Consider the following 27,294-nt stretch of genomic DNA (forward strand, 5'->3'; position numbering starts at 1 on the left):
TCATCATTGTGGTATGATGCATATGTGACAATGCACCAGGTCGGCTAATCAACATAGGAACAGCAAATGCCTATAGGTAGGAGGTGGCTCTCAGGGCTCCCATCCGGTGGCCACACTTTAAAGACGTGGCCACCGGACCGGTTCATGCAAATTGATTTGCACCAACTCTATTACAGACTGAGCAAGTTGCAGGCAAGCATGGAGTCTGATCCTGCAATTTTGTGTTATTCCATTTACCATCCTTTACCAATAAGTCTCATTACACTGGCATGTCACTCTCCATAACGAGAAACATTACCCCTTAGACCCTAGTCAGTGGCTTCTCATACAGCCAAATCAGATCTCATGCTTTGCACTGATGAGTGGTTACACCGGGAAACACGTGTCTGAAAATTGAGATTTTGTCTTGACATTTATCCTGTCATGTGGCAAGGTTTGTTAGAGTATTAATATTGGCTTTTAGGATTGTTACTTCCAAAAGGTGGCACTAGAGTTCTTGTCTTTTTCCTCTATGAGGAGAAAATTTGCATATTTAATTTTCAAGAGGAAATTTTGTATCATTCCATTTACCATCCTTTACCAATAAGTCTCCTTATCCTGGCATGTCAGGCATGTCACTCTCCATAACGAGAAACATTACCCCTTAGGCCCCAGCCAGTGGCCTCTAACACAGCCAAATCAGATCTCATGCTTTTCACTGAGGAGGGGCAAAACTCAGAAACACGTGTCTGCAAATTGAGATTCTGGTTTGGCTTTTATCCTAAGCCATGTGGCAAGGTTTGTTAGAGTATCAATATTGGCTTTTAGGATTGCTGCTTCCAATATGTTGCATCTTGTCCTCTTCCTCTCTGAAGAGACAATTTGCATATTTAATTTCCAAGAGGAGCATTGCATGGCCTATAAGTCTACTTACACCGGCATTTCATTCTCTATAAGAAGAAGAAGAGATGTTACCTCTTAGAACCCTTACCAAGAACAGAAAGCAGTAAAAGTATTTCATGACTGTCAGATCCGACCACAAGCTGATTGTTTGTAGTCTGTAAACATGGAGACAAATGGGTCTGCACAGAAGCTGCATACACCGAATGGTAGATTTTTAATCAATATTTTTTATGAAGTTGCTTTTTTTTCCATGTTAAATGCATTAACCCCTTTACCCACGAGGGTGGTTTGCACGTTAATGACCAGGCCAATTTTTACAATTCTGACCACTGTCACTTTATGAGGTAATTACTCTGGAGATTCAACGGATCCCCCTGATTCTGAGATTGTTTTTTCGTGACATATTGTACTTCATGATTGTGGTAAAATTTCTTCGATATCACTTGCGTTTATTTGTGAAAAAATGGAAATTTGGCGAAAATTTAGAAAATTTAGCAATTTTCAAAAGAGTTAATAAATAACATTTCCCACATGTTTACTTTACATCAGCACAATTTTGGAACCAAAATTTTTTTTTGCTAGGAAGCTATAAGGGTTAAAAGTTGATCAGCGATTTCTCATTTTTCCAACAAAATTTACAAAACCATTTTTTTAGTGACCACATCACATTTGAAGTAACTTTGAGGGGTCTTTATGACAGAAAATACCCAAAAATGACACCATTCTAAAAACTGCACTCCTCAAGGTGCTCAAAACCACATTCAAGAACTTTATTAACCCTTCAGGTGCTTCACAGGAATTTTTGGAATGTGGAAGAAAAAATGAACATTTAACTTTTTTCACAAAAATGTTACTTTAGACCCAATTTTTTTTATTTTCGCAGGGGTAACAGGAAAAAATGGACCCCAAAATTTGTTGTGCAATTTCCCCTGGGCACGCAGATACCCCATATGTGGGGAAAAACACTGTTTGGGCGCACAGCAGGGCTCGGAAGGGAGGGAGCACCATTTGACTTTTTGATTGTAAAATTTGCTTGAATAATTAGTGGATGCCATGTTGTGTTTGGAGAGCCCCTGATATGCCTAAACAGTGGAAACCCCCCACAAGTGACCCCATTTTGGAAACTAGACCCCCATGGGAACTTATCTAGATTTGTGGTGAGCATTTTGAACCCCCAGGTGCTTCACAAATTAATCCGTAAAAATGAAAAAGTATTTTTTTTTTTACTTTTTCATTTTTACGAATCAATTTGTGACGCACCTGGGGGTTCCAAGTGCTCACTATGCATCTAGATAGGTGCTAACAAATTGAATGGAAAATCCGCTCCAATTGTTAGCGTACACCATGTTTCGTTTGGAGAGCCCCTGTGTGCCTAAACATTGGAGCTCCCCCACAAGTGACCCCATTTTGGAAACTAGACTCCCTAAGGCACCTATCTAGATGCATAGTGAGCACTTGGAATCCCCAGGTGCTTCACAAATTGATTTGTAAAAATTAAAAAGTGGAAAAAAAAATAATTTTTCATTTTTACGAATCTATTTGTGAAGCACCTGGGGGTTCCAAGTGCTCACTATGCAACTAGATAGGTGCCTTGTGAGGTCTAGTTTCCAAAATGGGGTCACTTGTGGGGGAGCTCCAATGTTTAGACACACAGGGGCTCTCCAAACTCGACATGGTTCCAATTTGTTAGCGGACACCATGTCGCGTTTGGAGAGCCCCTGTGTGCCTAAACATAGGAGCTCCCCCACAAGTGACCCCATTTTGGAAACTAGACCCCTCAAGGATTTTATCAAGGGGTATAGTGAACATTTTAAACCCAGAGGTACGACACAGAATTTGATAACATTAGGTCATCATATTGAATAAGTTGTCATTAGTCTTGAGCGCAAGTACTCGCTACTTGAGTTTGCATCGGGTACTTGGGTATGCGCCATGTACTGCGTGTGCTCGAGTGACATGCTCGAGTCCCTGTCCCGCATGTTTCACGGTTATTAGACACCCAAAAAAAAACATGCGGGGATCGCTCGTGCATGGCAGGCAATCCCCGCAAAGTTTTTTTGGCTGCGAAGCATATGGGGCGGAGACTCGAGCATGTCACTCAAATACCCACGATACTCAATGCATACCAGAGCACCCGATGCAAACTCAAGTAGCGAGCACTTGCTCTCAACACTAGTCGCCATATCGCCATCTTTTTTTCTTACTTTTGAAAAAAATCCCAACCCCATGACAACCCTAACCCCAACCCCAGCCCAACCCTAACCCCAGCCCAACCCTAACCCTAGCCCTAACCCTAACCCGAGAGTTTATTTTTTACGCCATTCCTCGTGCGGTATAAGTGATTAGACGACTTTATTCTTCGGGTCAGTGTGATTACAGAAATACCAGAATCATATGGGGTTTTTATGATTGACAGCTGTCACACACTAAAAGACGCATTTTTTTGTAAAATCTAGTTTTTGCATCGCCATATTTTGAGAGCTATAATTTTTCCAGATTTTGGCAGACAGTCATGTGATGGCTTGTTTTTTGCGGGATGAGTTGATTCCGATTTTTGGGAGGCAGAATAAACAAAAACCAACAATTCAGGAACTGTTTTTATTTTATTTTTTTTATTCTGTTCCGCGTGTGGTAAAATTGATAAGGTAGCTTTATTCTTCGGGTCAGTATGTTTACAGCGGTACCACATTTATATAGTTTTTCTATGTTTTGGCGCTTTTACACAATAAAAGCTATTTTATAGAAAAAATTATTTTTTAGCATCACTTTATTCTGAGAGCTCTAACTTTTTTATTTTTCTGCTGATGGAGCTGTATGGTGGCTTGTTTTTTGCGGGACGAGATGACGTTTTCAGCGGTAGTATTTTTATTTATATTCGTCTTTTTGATCGCGTGTTATTCCATTTTTTGCTTGGCAGTATGGTGATAAAGCATTGTTTTTTGCTTTGTTTTTTATTTATTTTTTTACCGTGTTCACTGAAGGGGTTAACTAGTGGGAAAGTTTTATAGGTCAGGTCGTTCCGGACGCGGCGATACCAAATATGTGTACTTTTATTGTTTTTTTGTTTGTTTTTTTCATAATATTTATTGATGGGTACATTATATTTTTAATTTTTGTGGATTATTTTTTTTATTTTTTAAAAAATATTTTTTACAATTTTTTTTTTTTTTTTTTTCACTTTCTAACAGTTTTTTAACTTGTTTACTTTGTCCCACTCTGGGACTTTAACTTTTTTTCTCTGATCGCCTGCATGGCACAGGAATGGAGCACCATCCCTGTACTGTGCAGGCTGTCAGCGCTGGACAGGGAGAAGATAATTTGGAAATGCACTGCGCATGTCCAAAAAATCTTTCTGCTGTCTGGTGACCCGGATGTTGTCATGACGACATCGGGTCGTCATGGCAACATCCTGAAAGCCGCGGCAGACAGCGCTGGAGGCCGGAAGAGGAGGTGAGTATACCGATCACCTCCCCTTAGCCACCGCAATGCTGCGATCGACTTTGATCGCAGCATTGCGGGGGTTAATGTGCCAGGAGCGGTTAAGGACTGCTCCCTGCACATAGCACCGGGTGTCAGCTGTGACAATCAGCTGACACTGGGCGGCGATCGAGCCCGCACAGCCTGTGTGCGGGCGCGATCGCGATGACGTACTAATATGGCACAGGCTTTTAAAGCCCAGTGCACAAACGCGTATTAGTACGTCATAGGTTGTAAAGGGGTTAAAGGAATGGCAAAATAAAACTATTTGCAAAAGTATTGTGACAGAGTCACTGGTGATGTATGTGAGGGGAGATATGTTTCACTGTGGCTACTAGCCTCAGTGAACTGAACCTAGAAGTTTCTTCAGCATGTTAGGTGCTGAAGAGGTTAATCAGCCATCTTGGATCTGGTTCTTTGTGTATGACTATAGTGCGGGAGGGAGGTCATTCACCATATCTCCACCTTAAGGGTGTGGTCTGGAGAAGGAAGTCTCCAGACTGTGAGTAGAAGCCAGAGAGGTTCACAGAAGGACTTTGCTGAACTGCTTTGTGTTACCCAGAGCGGGTGAAAGCAGCTCACCTATGAACTATGTTATACTTTATCTTTTTGTTTTCTGTTATCCCGAAGAGGCCGTGAAGCCCTGAAATGGTTTATGCCGTATATTAATAAACCCGCAGGAAGTTAACCCAAGAAGTGTTTCCTGTGTCTGCCTCTGTGATAGCCGAGCCAGTCGCTTTACCTCAGTATACATACCCTTGGAACAAAAAAGGATAAAACACTAATTGAAAAATCTACTTAAGCAACATTTGAGCTCCTTCATGGCTATGGAATCATGCAGTACAATGTGTTAAATGGATAAATATCCATACAATAGCTCGTAGGCTTGCATTCTATACCCATGACAAGATGATCTTAGCTCCATGGAAGGGGAAATGGATATTCCAAATGGCCGGTAAATTGAATGATAAGTGTAAAATATAGAGTAACAACTGCTGTGCGGGAAGTAACTTCTTCTACTTTCTATCTTTCATTAGCCGTGTATCATGATACACGATCAAGAGTAAGTAGTTAATGATCTCAACTCGTCTGTCATCGAAAATGTCCTAGTGCCTCTTTCCACTTCAGATCTTATCTATCAGTCTTGAAACAACGATCAAGTTTCCTTGGATGGATGTCCTTGTTTCTGTGCCAGCTTCCCAAATGATTAACCATGCAAATCAGTTTTGGTTCTTTTCCCAGCAAGGGTTGTATCCCCTGCATCTGCTAAAATGTCCCTGTAAAGCTGTAGGAAATAAAAGTCCATCTTTGTTTTGCAACTTTTTCTCTTGTTTTTTTGGCAGCGGCGTAATTCCAGAGGAAAGGAGGAACTGGGTCTAATTGTCGTAGGATTTTTATATAGTCACATTTCCTAAATATATCATGTTGGTCTCTGTGTGGTCTCATAAACATCTGTTTGTTTGATGGCAATGGTCAGGAAATGTTTTTGGAATTTTTTTAACAAATGTGAAAAAAAAATGTGAAAATAAGTTATTGATATCAAACCGATTGCTATATGGTTACATAGTTGAAAAAAGTCAAATGTCCATCAAATTCAACGAAGTAATGGGAATGGACAAAGCGAAGGGGCACATGCGGGACCACAATACATGATCCTGTCCGCCCCAAAAGGTAATCTTTCCCTCATGATCCCAATTGAAGATCCACTAGACCAAACATTTGGAAAAAAACTTTACATATTTGCATAATTATTTATGTTATTTTCTTCTAAAAATGTATCTAAGCCTTTTTTGTAAACCATCAAAAGTTCCCGTTATGACCAGCTCCTGAGGTAGACTATTCCACAGATTAATAGTTCTCATGGTAAAGAAGCCTTGTCTCCTCTGGAGATTGAACCTTTCTTTCTCCAGATGGAGGGAATGTCCTCTTGTGGAATGCCCTCGATTGGAACAGGCGACCACGAGAGGTGGTGAGTGGAAGTCTTCAAAGAGAGGCTGGACAGACATCTGTCTGAGATGGTTTAGTGAGTCCTACAATGAGCAGGAGGTTGCACCAGGTGACCTTGGAGTTCCCTTCCAACTCTAACATTCTATGATTCTTGTCTTTGTGTTTTACATGGAACAGCTTTTGACCACACTTTGTTTGGGCCATTTATGCACTTGTACAAGTTAATCATGTCTCCCCTTAGACGTCTCTTCTCAAGGCTACATTTTTTAATTTCCTTAATCTTTCCTCCTAACCAAGATCCTTCATGCCCATGGTCAGTTTTATGGTTTTCCTTTGAACCTTTTCTAGCTCCAGGCCATCCTTCTATGGACTTGCACTCAAAATTGAACTCCGCATTCCAGATGGGGTCCCACTAATGCTTTGTAAAGTGGCAGTATTACATCCCTTTTCCATGAGTCCCTGCCTATTTTAATAGATGACAATATCCTGTTGGCCTTCAAACATTTCATGCTGTTGTTTAGTCTATGATCTACAAGTACACCCAGACTCTTCTCTACTAGTGACTCTCCTAGTTTTACTCCAACTAGAACATATAATTATTAGTGCCCATGTGCATAACTTTATTTGATACTATCCATTTTGTCATGAATCTACCTTCTTTGAGCCCCAGTATTATGTATTCCTCCTCATTCTATACATGGCCATTTTAACCACTGATTCAATTTAGAAAAAGAACATTGCGCACAGTGTCCTCGTCATGACCAAAGTCAAAGGATGCCCTTATTAATTCCAATGATATATGTGTTCTTACAACATGGATATAGTTAAAAGCTATGTCAGAGCAAAGAGCCATGAATAGGTCCACTTGAACTCTTGTGATGACTTTTTTCTGCCGATTCTTTGCATCATCCATATTCTGATTCTACCTAACCTCCATTTCCTTACCTTTGGCTTCTTATTTGATTTATATCTCTTCTTCATTATCGCATCCTGATGTTTTTGTTCCTTGGTATCTGCCATTATCTGACCCTTGGCTTCATCTACTCTACATCTGTTTCTTGGTACTGCGCATCTCCATCACCTGACATCAGGTCAGTTCTCTTCTCATTATACTCTCCAACCTATCCATAAAACCTCTATCCTATAGCCTGTTGGTCTACTAGCCAGATCTACTGGTCAACTGGTTAAGTCTTCCGGTAGATTGCTATCTACTATTTTGTCACTGGAGAAGTGGCCCATGCACACAGTAGAGCTACATAAAGGTAAAGATATGGCACATCACGTGTGATTCCCTACCGTGCTGTACTGTGGAGTTGCACGTATTCCATTTTTTACCGCTTGGTGCTTCTGTAGGACATCATAGTATAGAGGTATTGAAAATATTTTAGTATTATGGCATCTAGTGGAACATCTTGAGATGAAATTGGAAGCATATGGAAGTACAATTTGGGTCTTCAGATTATTTATTTTGGTGCCATATTTTGGCTCGGTACAGCTCCAAACTTTGAAACTTGCTAACTTTGCACAAAAAAAGTTCAGTTTTATCACCTATGTGTAACAACTCTCAAAGACTTTCTAGTTACTATAGCAGGACCCAAAACGTTAGAAACAAGGTGGATTTTCTCAATCTGTTTCCTCTTTTGAAAAATTACTGAGCAATATATAAAAATACATATTTCTAGCAGTGTTGAATGGATCCTTTAAAGGCATCCATAAATGGACCAGATTTCAGGATATCTCAGTAAAGACAACTGGCACAACTCATAAAGTCCTATGGCTTTCAGTACAATCTATATGCTGATGACACCCAGATCTACCTCTCTGGCCCATACGTCACCTCTCTGCTGTCCAGAATCCCCGAGTGTCTATCAACCATATCCTCCTTCTTCTCCTCTCGCTTCCTAAAACTCATTGTGGACAAAAATGAACTCAACATTTTTCCTTCATTTTACTTAACTCTCCTACCTGACCTACCTATCACTATAAATGACATCACACTTTCCTATGTATCACAAGTCCGCTGCCTCGGAGTAACCCCTAATTCTGCCCTGTCCCTCAAACCCAATATCCAAGCCCTTACCACCTCCTGCCTCCTCCAACTCAAAAATATTTCTAGAATCCGTCCTTTCTTCAACCCTGAATCTACTAAAATTCTAGTGCAGGCCCTCATCATCTCCTGCCTTGACTACTGCAATTTCCTCCTCTGCGGCCTAGCTGCTAACACTCTCGCAACTCTCCAGTCCTTCCTTAACTTTGTTGCCTGAGTAATCCACCTCTCTCCACGCTTCTCCTCCTCTTCTCCCCTCTTCAAATTCCTTCATTGGCTCCCAATTCCCTAACGTATCCAGTTTAAACTTCTAACATTGACCTTCAAGGCCGTCCATAATCTGTTTCATCCATATATCTCCAAACTAATTTCCTGATGTCTCCACACACGTAATCTGAGGTCCTCCCAAGTCCTCGCTTACTGTTCCACATTCGTACGTTCGACAACCAATCGTCTCCAAGACTTCTCGCAAGTATCCCCCATTCTCTGGATCTCCATGCTCAAATACGTCCAACACACTCGAAACTTTCAGACAGAACTTGAAAACCCATCTCCTCAAGAAAGCCAGCAATGACCATGCTGCCACCTGACCACCACCAGAGCTGACGCAACTCCCCAACCTGCTGTGTTCTTCCCCACCACCCTGTAGACTGTAAGCCCGTTAGTGCAGGGCCCTTTCCCCTTCTAGACCAGTCTTTCATTGTTAGCATGTTCATTGTAATTTAGATTTAGATTTTATATGTAACCCCTTTTCAAATGTACAGCATCATGGAATCAATGGTGCTCTAAAAATAAATAAATAATAATATTAATATTAAAAGTCCAATTTCTTAATAATGTTTTAAAAAAAATATTCTCATTGATGTATTTAGAATTCCCAAAAATAAATTGTGAAAAGTTTTATACAAATATCTGACCAGGTCAAATGTGAGAATAGAATCACAACTTGATGACCAAAAAAACTAACATGCACTAATAAAACTTAAAAAAAAAGAATTGGGATTAAAATAAATTTTTACCTTTTTTTCAAAAATAGAAAAAAAAAATAAAACATGTGCAACACATGTATAAAGAGAAATATGATTTTAACATGCAAAATACACTGATTAATGAGTAATAAGTACACATATTTTTTGAAATTTTTCCTTGTACCAGAAAACCAGCCTGATGAGATAATTAGAAAATTGTGCAGAAAACCCACATAATAATAATAATGTAAAATTGGGTTTTCTTTTTTTCCCCATAGATCACCTCAAAATGTAAGGTTACATAAGCCATGAAGGACTAATTACACCTTTCATCTCTCGGTTGATTAAAGGGTTTGGACAGGATTAGAAAAACACGGCCTCTTTCTTACGTCTGTCCATAGGATTGGCATTGCATCTCAGTCCTATTAACTTCAACTGAGCTGCAATACCAGACATAAACTGTATACAGGGGAGGCGCTCTTTCTGGAAGAAATCAGCAATAGTTTATGGAAACGTAAACCATCTTTTTAAATTTTCACTCTAGAAAAATGATAAAAAAGTAACACTGATAATATTCAATCTGGACCAACTAATTATAACATATTTGTAGTGTTTCATTACCTTATTAAATCAATAGGCTGATATTTGTAGAATGCTCCATATCTTGCCCATTCTCGATGTAATAGCTATAAAAAAAAATGAAATTATTTTAGGACGTGAAATATATCTCAGTAACAAAGGGATAAAATGATTAAACTGACATTATTTAGTGTTTGTCCTGATACAAGCCCCAAAAATATATATTTCTTCAAAAAAATAAAAAAAAAAGAGTGCCTGTGCTAGGTTTGAATAGTCATATAGTGCCAACAGATTCCCTTTTAAGGGTCATTCTCAATATTAAAAATATTAAATGATAATACTTAGCCAAAGGATAGCCAATAAGGTGATGTTTGTTGGGGGGGTCCAACTATTCCTTAAAACAAGTCAAACAAAACAAATTTCCACTTGGAATGGAGCAATGTCCACAAATACGAGCCACCACTCTAGTCAGTGTCCATGATCTTATGGAAATGCCATAGAGAGCAAAACGAAACATTGTCCACCACTTCATTTCAGTAGAATATTTCTCAGGAACTATGGGGATCACAGTAATTGGACCTCCACTAATCTGCTATGTTTTGAATAGATAATAACTTTTACTGTTGGAAATAACCCTCTAACTCCTTGGGGTAATATATTAATATTTTGCCCTGAAAGACTTGATAGGATCAAACACTTATTCAATCATATCAAAGTGGACATTTTAGTCGTATTGGACCTATAGTCTGAGGTCGACAAGCAAGTCTCTGCGAAAAGCTTGGACATTCAGGATCCGAATTTATTTAATTGGGCATTGATTTAATTGGGCATTGAGTTCATTGGGCATTGAGTTAATTGGGCATTGAGTTAATTGGGCACTTGTCAGGTTTCTTCTAAGAAATCCTAGCGATCAGCTGTAATCTATGATCAGTTCATTGTCAAGGGAGGGTCCATCCCAATGACCCCTTGATGTTGATAAATATTCATTCTACATCTGCTCATCATGGTAGAGTTATTTTGCGCGAAATAGATCTATACAAGTTGAACAACGTTACATATACGTAAACGAATGCCCCGACATCCCTTCCAATCTGAGTAGTATATTTCAGGAAATTAAACTCTGGAACGATTACACAGATAGGAAACAGATGAAGAGCAGAGGAATGGTTGCAGGTTCTATGACCGGCCATTCATGTGTGACTAATCAGCGCTGTAATTTTTGGAAAGAAGCTTTTATGTTTTTTTAACACTTAACACTTCATAAAAGAATCATACGGGTTGGATACAAAGGTCAAAAAAATTCTTGCACGTTAGGAAAATTATTTGCATTGTTGTAATTTTAAATAGACACACACTCTCTGCTCTCTATTATTATTATTATTATTATTATTATTATTATTCATTATTATTATATTATTATTCATATCTAATTATTTTTAAAATTCACGTAAAAAATAACATTATTCTAATAATATTATTATTATTCGTAATTGTTATTATATTATTATTCATATCTAATTATTTTAAAAAATTACGTAAAAAAATAAATAATACGGTTCAAAAAAACAATGGAGGAATTGCTGTTTGTTTTCTTTGTTTTTTTTTTTTAATCTCTCCTTCCAAAACTGATACAAAAGTTATCAAAATTTTGTATTAACTTATTTTTTTTCCATCGAATAAAATATAATAAAAAAATAAATGGTTCCAATTAAAACAGAAGCTTGTCCCACAAAAAGAAACCCACGACAGAAAAATAAAAGTTATGGATATTTATGGTTATAGTATGGCTAAATAGTAAAACAAAAAAAAAAAGCTACATACATTTTATATTGTCGGAATCGTATCGGCCCACGAAATTATGCTAAAGTAATTTATATTGAGTGGTGAGCGCTCTAAAAAGGAAGAATTGCCGTTTGTTTTTTTTAAATGAAGGACGAAAAAAAGCTAATTAAATCTTCTGAATATATTAAATGCACCGGAAAACCATAGAATGAAAAAATAAAACTTTTTCTGCCAAAAATATTCCCTTTATAGGCTACATTAATAGCACAATTAAAAAATGCAGCATCTGAAACAACGGATACTGGAAGCCTGTGCTGGCATTTCTTCTGCGGTGTTGCTATCAGTGTGTCAGGAGTGGGAGAAGAGGGTTGCATTGACAATCCAACACAATGGGCAGCACTTTGAACACATTTTATAAGTGATCATAAACTTGTAAAAAACTCATGAAAGAATAAAGTTACGTTAAAACCAAGCACACCATTGTTTTTCTTATGAAATCCTCAATAAGTTTGATGTGTCACATGACCCTCTTCCCATTGAAAAAAATTAAGTTGGATCCAAAATGTCCGACTTCAAAATGGCCGCCATGGTCATCACACATCTGGAAAAGTTTTCCTGCTCCCATATACTAATGTGTCACAAACAGGAAGCTGATATCACCAACCATTCCCATTTAATTTAGATGTATCCATATAAATGGCCCACCTGTATTTTTGAGTGAACAGGTATGGTATATAATACGCTTGTTTTCGATGCATTGTTGAAATTCTAGTATGTAGAACCATAGTTATTCTAAAAGTTCTTTGCCAGGAACTTTGTCTAATCACTTACACAATTTTGAATTCAGAGGCCAAAAATATTATTCTAATTACACTTTGAAGGAAACGTTTAGTAATAATTAATTCCAGATTTCGTATTGTGGTTGATATTTATTTTTCTGAAATTGGATCAGATGCTGTTAGAGTAATAGATGTAAGGTCATTAATAGGAAGAAGTCAGATCCACTTTATGAAAGTGGGCAGAGCTTTGTTTAGGTAGGAGGAGTTTGTTACAAGGAGGAGGGGTTTGTTTTTTTAAAAAAATAGGTTGATATGTAAAAAATTTGAAAATGAAACACCTTACCATCCTATCATTTATTTCACTCTTGTTGTGATCATAGTCCCCCTGAAAATACAAGAAATTAATAGATTATTCTATTTTTTTTTAACTTATGAAATTGATTAGATCATTACTAAAATATTACTATTACTATCTATTATCTATCTATCATCTATTATCTATCTATTATCTATTATCTATCATCTATCTATCATCTATTATCTATCTATTATCTATCTATTATCTATCTATTTTCTATTTATCATCTATTATCTATCTATTATCTATCATCTATTATCTATCTATTATCTATCTATCATCTATCTATTATCTATCTATTATCTATCTATCATCTACTATCTATCTATTATCTATCATCTATCTATTATCTATCATCTATCTATTATCTATCATCTATTATCTATCTATTATCTATCATCTATTATCTATCTATTATCTATTATCTATCTATCATCTATTATCTATCTATTATCTATCTATTATCTATCATCTATCTATTATCTATCTATCATCTATTATCTATCTATTATCTATCTATTATCTATCTATCTATCTATTATCTATTATTCTCTATTATCTATCTATTATCTATCTATTATCTATTATCTATCTATTATCTATCTATTATCTATCATCTATCTATTATCTATCTATCATCTATCTATCATCTATCTATTATCTATCTATTATCTATCATCTATCTATCATCTATCTATTATCTATCTATCTATTATCTATTATTCTCTATTATCTATCTATCATCTATCTATTATCTATCTATTATCTATCTATTATCTATCATCTATTATCTATCTATTATCTATCTATCATCTATCATCTATCATCTATCTATTATCTATCTATTATCTATCATCTATCTATTATTCTCTATTATCTATCTATTATCTATCATCTATTATCTATCTATTATCTATCTATTATCTATCTATTATCTATCATCTTTCTATTATCTATTATCTATCTATTATCTATCTATTATCTATCATCTATCTATTATCTATTATCTATCATCTATCTATTATCTATCTATCATCTATCTATTATCTATCTATTATCTATCTATTATCTATCTATTATCTATCATCTATCTATTATCTATCTATCATCTATCTATTATCTATTATCTATCTATTATCTATCATCTATCTATTATCTATCTATTATCTATCATCTATCTATCTATCATCTATCTATTATCTATTATCTCTCTATTATCTATTATCTATCTATTATCTATCTATCATCTATCTATCTATTATCTATTATCTATCTATTATCTATCTATCATCTATCTATCTATTATCTATCTATCATCTATCTATCATCTATCTATTATCTATCATCTATCTATCTATCTATTATCTATCTATCTATTATCTATTATCTATCAATCATCTATCTATTATCTATCATCTATCTTCTATCTATTATCTATCTATTATCTATCTATCATCTATCTATTATCTATTATCTATCTATTATCTATCATCTATCTATTATCTATCTATTATCTATCTATCATCTATCTATCTATTATCTATCTATTATCTATCTATCATCTATCTATCTATTATCTATCTATCTATTATCTATTATCTATCTATTATCTATCTATCATCTATCTATCTATTATCTATCTATTATCTATCTATCATCTATCTATCTATCTATCATCTATCTATTATCTATCATCTATCTTCTATCTATTATCTATCTATTATCTATCTATTATCTATCTATCATCTATCTATCTATTATCTATTATCTATCTATTATCTATCTATCATCTATCTATTATCTATCTATTATCTATCATCTATCTATTATCTATCTATTATCTATCTATCATCTATCTATTATCTATCTATTATCTATCATCTATCTATTATCTATCATCTATCTTCTATCTATTATCTATCTATTATCTATCTATTATCTATCTATCATCTATCTATCTATTATCTATTATCTATCTATCATCTATCTATTATCTATCTATTATCTATCATCTATCTATTATCTATCTATTATCTATCTATCATCTATCTATCTATTATCTATCTATTATCTATCTATCATCTATCTATCTATTATCTATCTATCTATTATCTATCTATCATCTATCTATTATCTATCATCTATCTTCTATCTATTATCTATCTATTATCTATCTATTATCTATCTATCATCTATCTATCTATTATCTATTATCTATCTATTATCTATCTATCATCTATCTATTATCTATCTATTATCTATCATCTATCTATTATCTATCTATTATCTATCTATCATCTATCTATTATCTATCTATTATCTATCATCTATCTATTATCTATCATCTATCTTCTATCTATTATCTATCTATTATCTATCTATTATCTATCTATCATCTATCTATCTATTATCTATTATCTATCTATCATCTATCTATCATCTATCTATTATCTATCTATTATCTATCATCTATCTATTATCTATCTATTATCTATCTATCATCTATCTATTATCTATCATCTATCTATTATCTATCTATTATCTATCTATCATCTATCTATCTATTATCTATCTATTATCTATCTATCATCTATCTATCTATTATCTATCTATCTATTATCTATTATCTATCTATCATCTATCTATTATCTATCATCTATCTTCTATCTATTATCTATCTATTATCTATCTATTATCTATCTATCATCTATCTATCTATTATCTATTATCTATCTATTATCTATCTATCATCTATCTATTATCTATCTATTATCTATCATCTATCTATTATCTATCTATTATCTATCTATCATCTATCTATTATCTATCTATTATCTATCATCTATCTATTATCTATCATCTATCTTCTATCTATTATCTATCTATTATCTATTATCTATCTATCATCTATCTATCATCTATCTATTATCTATCTATTATCTATCATCTATCTATTATCTATCTATTATCTATCTATCATCTATCTATCTATTATCTATCTATTATCTATCTATCATCTATCTATCTATTATCTATCTATCTATTATCTATCTATCATCTATCTATTATCTATCATCTATCTTCTATCTATTATCTATCTATTATCTATCTATTATCTATCTATCATCTATCTATCTATTATCTATTATCTATCTATTATCTATCTATCATCTATCTATTATCTATCTATTATCTATCATCTATCTATTATCTATCTATTATCTATCTATCATCTATCTATTATCTATCTATTATCTATCATCTATCTATTATCTATCATCTATCTTCTATCTATTATCTATCTATTATCTATCTATTATCTATCTATCATCTATCTATCTATTATCTATTATCTATCTATCATCTATCTATCATCTATCTATTATCTATCTATTATCTATCTATCATCTATCTATCTATTATCTATCTATTATCTATCTATCATCTATCTATTATCTCTCTATCTATCTTTATCTGTCTGTCTATGATTTCAAAGCCAGACAGAAAGAGAGATACAAAGGAACGACACTAGAGATGAGCGAATCTTTTGAAATTAGAATTTGCCATGTCCGACAAATGTTTCCAAAAAATTGAACTTGCTGTGAATCGTAATTACTCCAATTTAACAAAAAATATGTATGCAATACTCTGAAGTCTCCTAGGACAGTATCTAACTCATTTCAAGTTATTTAATGCAACCACATATTAATATTGTCAAAATGACTTCCACATAGCTATGGGTAAGCATATGGTAAACTGTTTTCAATTCTCTGCTGTCACACACTATCTGTAATGATTATTCAGTGTTTTATTGCTTTCTCTCCCTATGTCTATGGCTAAGCTGTGAGCTGTGACATCCTCTCACTATCCAGATTCACCATAAAATTGCTGCTGCATTCCTTGTCTCGGCTTTTACACAAACTATGATAATCCCTCCTGATTGGTTCACCACAAAATGGCTGCTATATTCCCTGCCTCAGCTTTTACACAGGCTATGATAGTCCCTCCTTATTGATTGTGCTATACCATTTGATGTCATGTTACAAAGGCATTTTGGGGAAGCTTCCCTGGCTGTGCCTGACGTCATGTGATTCTTCTCTGGCTAATGCAATCTTATCCAATGCTAAAAATGGTAGTGAGAAGGGACATATACAGTGGGTGTGGAAAGTATTCAGACCCCTTTAAATTTTTCACTCTTTGTTTCATTGCAGCCTTTTGGTAAATTCTAAAAAGTTCATTTTAGCAACCTGTGTGGCTGCAGAGGGGCCCAAGAGGTAAGGGGGCCCATTTCCATTTCCAAAAGAGGTGGAATTATGCATTACCCTTTTCTGTCTGTGTCCCCTAGTGGCAGTGATCATTTTTTAGGGTAATTCATACAAATGAAAATGCAAGTTGTTTGAATTTGCCGGGTCCAGGAAATTTGACTCATCAAATTAATTTGGTAATTTCTCTTGGACACAGATTTGAAAGGAGAATAGAAAAGAGGCCCCCCTAGTGGACGCCACCATGTTTTATATCACAGCTGTCATTAAAAATGTAAAAATTAAATCTACAAGCTGTAACAGATATTTCTGACTTTCTACTGAGCATACTGTACTATGACAATGAATTCATTTTCGAAAACATAAAAATAACTTACATCATGTAGAGGATATGCTGAGTCGTAGACGTGGTTAGCTATTAATGTGGTAATACCTTCAAAACAATAGCAGGTTATTACTGACATGTAATGTACAACAATATAATCCAAAACTAGATAATATTCTTTTATACTACTCGCTTTTTTATATAACCTTTTTCTAATTTGTGAAAAAAAGACACAAATGTGAAACGCGACCTAAAACCTTCATCAATACCAACCACAGGGATATTACGCTAGTGAATCATACTATTTCCAGTGGGTAATCATATGTCAATGAACATGGCAGTATAAGGAAAGGATTTGCTAATTAGCCAATAACAGCTATAGCTAATTAAAATCAGTTCACCCTTGTGCACTCAAAGTACTAAGAAATAATTCATCAACACACATTGACATGAATGAAAAATGAGATCTAAAACCTTAATCTATACAAATCAAAGGGACACTATGCTAGTGACTCATGCTACTTCCATTGGGGAATCATATATCAATGAGCATGGTAGTATCAGGAATTGATTTTCTATTTAGCCAATCAGACCTATGATATATTAAAATCCATACACCCTTGTGCATTCAAGTACTAAGAAATAATTCTTAGTACTTGAGTGCAGGGATATTATGCTAGTGACTCATACTGTTTCCAGTGGGTAATCATATGTCAATGAACATGGCAGTATCAGGAATTGATTTGCTATTTAGCCGATCTGAGCTATGGTATATTAAAATCCGTACACCCTTGTGCACTCAAATACTAAGAAATAATTCTTAGTACTTGAGTGCAGGGATATTACGCTAGTGACTCATACTGTTTCCAGTGGGTAATCATATGTCAATGAACATGACAGTATCAGGAATTGATTTGCTATTTAGCCGATCTGAGCTATGGTATATTAAAATCGTTACACCCTTGTGCACTCAAATACTAAGAAATAATTCTTAGTACTTGAGTGCAGGGATATTACGCTAGTGACTCATATTATTTCCAGTGGGTAATCATATGTCAGTGAACATGGCAGTATCAGCAATTGATTTGCTATTTAGCCGATCTGAGCTCTGGTATATTAAAATCCGTACACCCTTGTGCACTCAAATACTAAGAAATAATTCTTAGTACTTGAGTGCAGGGATATTACGCTAGTGATTCATACTATTTCCAGTGGGTAATCATATGTCAATGAACATGGCAGTATCAGGAATTGATTTGCTATTTAGCCGATCTGAGCTATGGTATATTAAAATCCGTACACCCTTGTGCACTCAAATACTAAGAAATAATTCTTAGTACTTGAGTGCAGGGATATTACGCTAGTGACTCATACTGTTTCCAGTGGGTAATCATATGTCAATGAACATGACAGTATCAGGAATTGATTTGCTATTTTTCCGATCTGAGCTATGGTATATTAAAATCGTTACACCCTTGTGCACTCAAATACTAAGAAATAATTCTTAGTACTTGAGTGCAGGGATATTACGCTAGTGACTCATATTATTTCCAGTGGGTAATCATATGTCAGTGAACATGGCAGTATCAGCAATTGATTTGCTATTTAGCCGATCTGAGCTCTGGTATATTAAAATCCGTACACCCTTGTGCACTCAAGTACTAGGAAATAATTCTTAGTACTTGAGTGCAGGGATATTACGCTAGTGATTCATACTATTTCCAGTGGATAATCATATGTCAATGAACATGGCAGTATCAGGAATTGATTTGCTATTTAGCCAATCAGAGCTCTGGTATATTAAAATCCATACATCCTTGTGCACTCAAGTACTAAGAAATAATTCATTATCCCACATTGATATAAAAGAAAAACATGACCTAAAACCTTTACTCCATGCCAACCACAGGGACACTACGCTATGAGCATGGCAGTATAAGGAATGGATTTGCTAATTAGCAAGTCAGAGCTAAGGTTAATTAAAATCGTTACACCCTTGTGCACTCAAATAATAAGAAATAATTCATCAACATACATGTCATTGACATAAATTAAAGAAACAACATAAAACCTTAATCCATACCAACCACATGGACAGTACGCTATTGTCAATAATATATCAATGAGCATAGGAGCATAAGGAATGGTTTTGCAAATAAGCCAATCAGCCTTATAGTAAAAATGGTTGTCAAAACATGATAAATGGTTAAAATAGAAAATTGTTTGTAAAAACAAGCAACTTTGCAATTTCTCGTCAGTAAAAGTCCTCTCCGTTCTTAAGAACTGAATATTTTTTTATTCTATAGGTTACTGCTCATTGTCTAGGTTACTGACCCCACCACTGCAGTCTATCAGCAGTGGCCGTTCTCCTAGACAAGGAGCACAGTGCTTACAAGTTCTTTGATAAAGATAATACAAGTGCTGCTTTAAAGCTAACCAGGCTGCTAGAGCTGGACAGCTTCAGTAACCCTGCGCTCTTCCAATGGTGCAGAGACAAAGCTACATCTGCTTGTAACATTGCAGAGCACACAGTTTGAACAAGCGGCTCAACCATTTGAACTGTCAATCTTCAGGAGCATACTCATATCGGGAGGATGAGGAGTGGTGTGCTCTTGAAGATTGATCTTTAGACACCCCATTTCATTAAAATCTATTTACACCCTTGTGCACTCAAAGTACTAAGAAATCACCAATTCACATGAATGAGAGAGTGGTCTAAAATCTTAATCCATGCCAACCACAGGGACACTACGCTAGAGAGACTGATAAAACTTCCCTGGGGTATCAAATAACAATGAGCTTTGAAGCATAAGGAATTGACTAGCTCATAAACCATCAAATCTATGGTTAATTAAAATCAATACATTCTCTTGCACTAAAGTACTAAGGAATGATTCATCAACACATATGGACATGAATGAGAAAAGTGGCCTAAAACCATAACCCATGCCAACCACAGGGACACTACGCTAGAGAGACTGATAAAACTTCCCCTGGGCTATCAAATAACAATGAGCTTTGAAGCAAGGAATGGACTAGCTTATAAACTATCAAATCTATGGTTAATTAAAATCAATACACCCTCTTGCACTAAAGTACTAAGGAATGATTCATCAACACATATGGACGTGAATGAGAAAAGTGGCCTAAAACCTAATAACTACAGGGACACTATCCTAAAGACTGATACGACTTCCATTATGGAATAAAAAAGCAACAAGGAATGGATTAGCTAATAAACTAATGAGACCTACAACTTGCTAAAATCACATCCTTGTGCACTCAAAGTACTGAGAAATGATTCATCAACGAGACCTTGTTTAAAGTCATGGGGAATGATGCAATAATGACTTTTTTCTAACAACAAAGAGTAAAAACAAGCTGAAAGACCTTGCGATAGACATGTTTTACATTCATACTTTTTGACTCCAGGGTTTGAGAAGAAAATTGGAGCCTGATACTGTTACTCAGCCCCATACAAGTGTGTGACGCTCACAGCCCTCCCTGGGAGAAGGGAAACTCGGAGCCGGGTCAGATGTTGGGGGAAGCAGTCGTGGCCTGGACCCGCTCCGTGTCCAGGGCCGTCACATAAAAGTAATGGGCTTACAGGGTTGAGTGGTTCTTATCGACTACGCCACCTGTGGTACCTGGTGAAGGCCACCAGCGCTGCTGCAGCCTTCTGAGGCGGGATGTTGTGGCAGCCGACATTGATACTACTCTCCACAGGCGGAGCAGGGCCTCAGGGCAGAGACGAAGATGGAGGGAGTTGTAGTGTAGGAGTTCTGGTTGTGCGGTGCAGTGCAGAAATAAAGAGTCCGGAGGCCATAGGGGTTGACTTCTAGGGTTTTTACTCACGGTGGAGAGTACAGCTGCAAGGCTTCTCCCTGCTCCTCACGGAGTTCTGCGGTCACCAGGGACGGGGGTCCGACAACCTCCGAGTAATTCAAGTGCTTAATCAGGACCCCGCACCAGAGTGTTCCTAGACTTCAGACTGAATCCTCTCCTGTCTGCGTGTGTAGAAAGGCCGGGTCTCCCTCTGGACTAAGCTCAGAAAAAGGGTACGGGTGGCAGCTCCGCTCCGTCCGTTACCTGGTGGGATCCCCTGGGCCTGCCGGGCTTTCCTGACTAGGACGTGGAGTAGCAAAGTCAGGTGTCGGGGGCCGTACCCCTCTTGCAGCCGGAATCCCTCTGACTAGGCCAGAATAGCGGGGACAGGTGGCGTATACCGCTCCGTCTGCATCCCCCTGGGATCCTTTTGCGGTGGAGCTACACTCCTGAGCTCCAGGCCTTCTTGGATATGGTCCTTGACCGGTTGAGACATTCGTTAACTCCAACCTGCCCCTCGACCCAAGGCCAGGGTAAGAGGGCCGTGTCTCCATCCGTTGCAGGTTCACCCAGAAGCCACGTTCAGGGAGGGAGATCACAATCAAAGAACCATGTGCCCAAGATGGCTGTTTATTAAATATGAAATATTAAGTGTAACTAAATGTGCATCCTCCACCCTCACCCACTACATGGTTCCCCTATCTTTTGGTTCCCCAGTCTCCCATTATTCCGGAGGGGCAGCACACTAGTGCCTACTAGCGCCCCTCTGGTGGGAGAAGTGTGGTGTTGGATGTGGAGGTGGGGTCCTGACCATTGCACCGTTCTTACCTCGAAGGAGGAACACCACACTCCATTGAAGAGGTGCAGCATCCCTGTGGCGGTCGAACCCTCAGGGGCGCCACAAGTGAATGGGACTTAGGTGTAATACCAGTCATAGACGGGGTAAAATAAGCCACAAAGGAGCTTTGCGGCCCCCGTGTTCTGTTGAATGCCTAGGGCTAGGCCACAAAGCTTATCGGATGCCACCAACTAAGAATGGGCATAGCCCTTGTGCTACCGAGGCACAAAAAGAGCAAAGATATTAAATATTTTCGTAATTTTAAGGCATAAAAGCAAAACAAAAAAAAATTATTACACTTGCTTTATAGAACTGTATCAAATCGCACTAAACCTCACAGGTAGTCCTGGAGCGTAATCCCTTATGTCAAGCCAGCATCGTAAATGCTTTTAGAGAGCTGAGTTCACAATTAGCATGTGTAAAGCCAGTAAAAATACAGTTGGGCCCAAGAGCAGAAATGATGGAAAAATTGTCTCTATTGAATTCACCTGCATGCATAATAATAAATTGTCAGCAAAAATGCTCTATTATTGGTCCAAGTACTATAAAATGCTGGAAAATGTAATATCAGAGTCATAAAATTTCTAGACAAAAAGAACATATCTGCACCGAAAAAAAAATTGACAAAAAATAAATATTTCATCCTGACTTAAAATTGACAAGTTGAAGGGTAGTAAGTTCCGTAAATGTAAATTATATAAATTAAAGGTGTTGTCCGCATGTTTTATTGCTTAATTGCATGCATTTGAGGCTAAAAAAATATTTTTGCAATTGGGTTTCATTACTAATTTTGCACCGTTTGGCTTCGTTTGTTTCTTTGCTCATTCAACTTGACGTGGTCATAAATCAGCTGAGAGGAGCTTAGAAGAAAACAGATAAAAGAGTTACAAACTCAAAATCTGATCATCATTGCGAGCTCACTGACAGATTCTCAGTTAACTCATTCTGCAGCCAGCAAAGGACGACAAATTCTTAATGAAACCCACTTGCAAAAATTATTTTAGCTCCAATTACATCAATTTTCATATCGAAGCAAAGATCACCAAGCTCCGACTTGCCTACTTTGGACACATCATACGAAGAGAGCAATCACTGGAGAAGGACATCATTGTCGGAAGAGTAAAAGGAACAAGGCGAAGAGGAAGACCAGCAACCTGATGACTTGATACTATCAAGATAATGTTGGAGAAGACCCTGGTGGACCTATCTAGGCTTGCACAAGATCAATCTTCCGACAGTTCGTTTATCCATCAAGTCGTCATTGCTTGAGATTAAGCCAAAGGCCGTAAAAGAAAAAAAAATAGCATATATAAAATAAAATTACATACCCATACTGTATTTGGCCTTTGTACAAGATGTTCTCTTCAGAATTTCATGGACCTAACAAAAATTACAATCATAAATCAGCTCAATGATGGATAGAAGATTGCATGGTAAGGTAAAACAGTAAAACAGTTGCCATAAAACATAAACCCTAGTGACATGAACACACCAAATGGAGTTGTCTTCAGCCAAACCTTTGGGGTCCATTATTATTACAGCGCCTGGGACCATCAGAGGATCCTTTGGTATTCTGGTTGTTCAGTCTGACCTTGGACCCAATAAACTAAACATTTTTGAGGCAAAGTTTTTGGTTTCTCATACATTCTTTTACTATCTTTTTACATCTTTGTTCATCAGCCACAATGAACACATAGATGGCCAAAACAGCTGGGCAACTTGTTACCGTAGGCAAGACATACTTACTATTCGACTGCGTGTTGCATTGTCAAAAAATGTGTCCTTGTCTTTGATGTTGTACCTGAAATATGAATATATCATTAATATCTTCAGTGAAACCTCTAAAAAATAATTATAAGAGTTGGATTTTACTGATTGGAGGATCACATTGAACGATGTTCATGAAATTGATTTGCACATATTTGGTCACAAAGGAAAATCTTAGAAGACCTAATTAGTGTTGAGCCACCCCCGTAGTGTTCGAGTTCGGTTCGGTTCGTCGAACACCCGTGTGTTCGCCGAACTGTTCGTCGAACTGTTCGTCGAACACCTTCGAACACCGTTAAAACCAATGGCAGGCAAACAAAAACACATAGAAACACATAGAAAACACCTTCAAAGGTGTCCAAAAGCTGACAAACTGCTCAGAAGACACAACTAACACATGGAAAAGTGACAAGTACATATAGTCATGCGAAAAGAAAAGAGGTGGAGGAGTAAAAGGAGGGGGAGACACAGATATAGGCATGTCATGCCCTTCTAAAATCCAAAAAGTGAGAAGCCGACACGGCCAGTCCGCTCCTGCCCATGCCACCTCCGTGTCGCCGGGTTTGTGCCAGAGCCGCGGTGAACCCTGACGGCCAGCCCCCCTCTCCCAATACTGGTGCCTGTCCGCTGGTGGGTCGAGAGAGCCCCCCTGTGGTGGAGGCAGCTCTAAGCTTTTTAATTTAAATTGTCCCTCTAATTTGAATGAATACACTTTAAATCCATTTACAAGGATCTATTGGAGGGCAAGTCTCATGCCAGCAGCCGCGGTAATTCCAGCTCCAGTAGCGTCCACTAAAGCTGCTGCAGTTAAAAAGCTTTTATAAGGATCGAGCTCGGCTGTCCACCGCAAGGCATCCTACTGCCAGTCCCAGCCCCTATGCCTTGGGGTGCCTCCTGATGCTCTTCACTAAGTATGCCATGGTCCCGAAGCATTTCCTTTGAAAAAATTAAGTGTCTAAACTACAGGTGGTGCAGCTTGCTTAACAGCCGGGATAATCCGCTCACTAGCAGACACTGCTACTAGGCACAAAGTATTTCCTGGGCTAGATGCAGTTAAAAATTTGTAATTAGATACTCTCGTTGGATGCTGAGAAAGCGTTCCATAGAGTCTCCTGCCACGCCATATATGATTCTCTTAAAAAGCTTGGGGTAGGGGTCTAGGGGACCCTTTTATAGCCAAAATCACGGCCCTGTATCGCAATACGTCACGTAGGCTGAAGATAAATGGAACTGTAGCACCCTGAGGGCTCGGTTGCTACAGACGTATTGCACCTCACCCAGAGGTGTGATATCTCACTCTCAGGTAAGGATGGAGTGTGGATCAGGACCCGACACCTGCATGCATTACACCACATTGCCGTGGGGCAGGGCGACCAATATGCCCCTGAGATGGGCACGACAGTCCCTGTCCCTGGCTGGAGTGGGGGGAGGGAACACTGAGGAAGGGGAACCCTGCAGTGCAGGAGCAGGGAGGAAGCAGTTCCTGGGTGCATTGAGAAGGGAGTATAAAAGGTGGGCACCATCTTAGTTCAGTGCAGAGAAGTCTGAGCAGAAGTGGCAGGGAGCAGGGGCTCTGCATGAGCTCTGCTCCGGAGGCGGGCCTAGTAACAGAGGCCCAGGCCTGGAAGAGGGAGAAGGAAGGAAGAGGAGCGGAGAAGGCTCCAGGAACGAGGAATGAAGGGATCCCAGGGGTGCGGACGGGCGAGTCGCCACCGCACGCCCGAATCCACCTGCGTGGAGGGGTCAGGCCAAAGGGGGAGACCGGTCCCCGAACTAGTGGAGGCAGGAAACGACCCTCAGCTAGAAACCGGAGGCTCTGACATTTTATGTGGCGCAGCCCCTCGCTACACCCGCTAGGAAGGCACCACATAGGGTCAGGGAAACTGGCGCCAAGTTTACCAAGAGGAGGCCCGAGGCAGCCGGACAGAAGTGTTGGTAAGAAAGGCCAGACAAAGGACACACAAAGGGGGTCCTGTGAAGCGCTCCAAAGTTATCTGGGAGTTGTCTGAGCCCCTCACCTGGTGAGCACAGTACGACGTGGGCAGCCGTTACCTGCAGACGTGGTCTGGATAATAAGAACTGTGAGTAAAGGCCCTGAAATGCATCACTGACTCCGTGTCGTTACTGCTGCTGCCCTGCACCATCACCCCCATCCTCCGCATACACTGCCCTGAGGCTATACTCCTCCCGTGGGGAGTTATGCTACGCTCTGCTGCACCCACAACACCAGCCTCAGCGGTCTGCCCTGTAGCGGCGGTTCACTCTGACCGCAATCCACGGGTGGCGTAGTCGGACATTTAAACATCAAAACCACATAAATAGTTCCGCCACTGGTTTGACCGCCCTGAGCCACGGAACCGGGTCACCGCCACGGAGACTACAACCACCAGCATCCACCAAAAAGGGTCCGGCCCCGGGTGTCCCAAGGCCCAGGGGGTGCGTCAGAACATTTTCATCACCTTTCACAATCACCAATGGGACAAGGCAGGGATGTCCTCTGTCCCCTCTCTTATACATCCTAGTGACGGAGCACCTGCTCTCATCAATTCGCCATAACCCCAATATTAGGTGGATTGAGGTGGGAGGCACCGAGTACAAGTGCTCTCTATTTGCTGATGATGTCCTAGTATATATCACTCAATCACATATATCCATCCCTGCTGTTATGGCTGAAATAGATCACTTTGTTACATGGTAAAATTTTAAAATCAATGCAGCGAAGTCTGAGGCCCTCGATGTCTCCCTCCCCAAATCCATATAGGATTCCATCCAGTCCAACTTTCCCTTTGCCTGGCCCTCACAGGGTATCAAATACTTAGGAATTCCTATTCATAGAGACCTCTCCCATCTATGTTATCTTAATTTTGGGCCCTTTATTGAACAATTCCATACAGACCACGGTTGGCAAGTTAGAACTGTAAGATTCACTACGTGAACCACTGGTGTTTTGTGGAAAAGCACATGTACACTGCGTTCCAAATTATTATACAAAAAGTGTTTAGGAGTGATAAGGGAAGAATTTGTTTGTTTGTCAGTTAAACTCATTGATGGTGATGTGTGTCAGGGCTCTTTATATCACTGTAAGCAATTGCAGACACCTGTGCTAATTAGTTTGGCAGGTGTGTCCAATGAAAGGCAAGACTACTTAAGAAGGCTCTCTCACATTATTAAGCAGCCTACATTTTCTGCCAAAATGGGAAAGAAAAAGGATGTGTCGGCTGCTGAGAAGCAACAAATTGTGGAGTGTTTAGGTCAAGGCATGACTACAATCAACATTGTGCGATGATCAGGATGAAGTGTCTTGGCAATCAAGAAGTATGTAGCTGATTCACAGTACACACGTGTGCGTGCTGATAAGGGCAAATTGAGGACTCTTTCCTACAGGCAATTACGTCAGGTTGAAAGAGCAGCGGCAAAAAAGCCTTGTCATAGCAGCAGACAAGTTTTTGAAGCTGCTT

The 27,294-nt window shown here is 38.0% G+C and overlaps 1 protein-coding gene across 2 annotated transcripts in view; it reads right to left on the reverse strand.

The window, feature by feature from the left end:
* ANO2 (anoctamin 2) overlaps positions 1–27,294 on the reverse strand; it is a 381,234-nt gene that overhangs the window by 190,178 nt on the left and 163,762 nt on the right. For both annotated transcript variants that reach the window (XM_073649311.1, XM_073649312.1), the window contains exons 6-10: positions 23,816–23,870; positions 23,398–23,449; positions 17,459–17,514; positions 12,805–12,846; positions 9,943–10,007 (exon numbers count right to left, since the gene is read on the reverse strand). In XM_073649311.1, coding sequence (XP_073505412.1) covers positions 9,943–10,007; positions 12,805–12,846; positions 17,459–17,514; positions 23,398–23,449; positions 23,816–23,870 — 270 coding nt within the window. The remainder of the gene's footprint in view (positions 1–9,942; positions 10,008–12,804; positions 12,847–17,458; positions 17,515–23,397; positions 23,450–23,815; positions 23,871–27,294) is intronic.

Source organism: Phyllobates terribilis, unplaced genomic scaffold (assembly GCF_046119375.1).
Source record: "Phyllobates terribilis strain yellow unplaced genomic scaffold, ASM4611937v1 Scaffold_10__3_contigs__length_209671492, whole genome shotgun sequence".
In the NCBI taxonomy this organism is placed as follows: Eukaryota; Metazoa; Chordata; class Amphibia; order Anura; family Dendrobatidae; genus Phyllobates; species Phyllobates terribilis.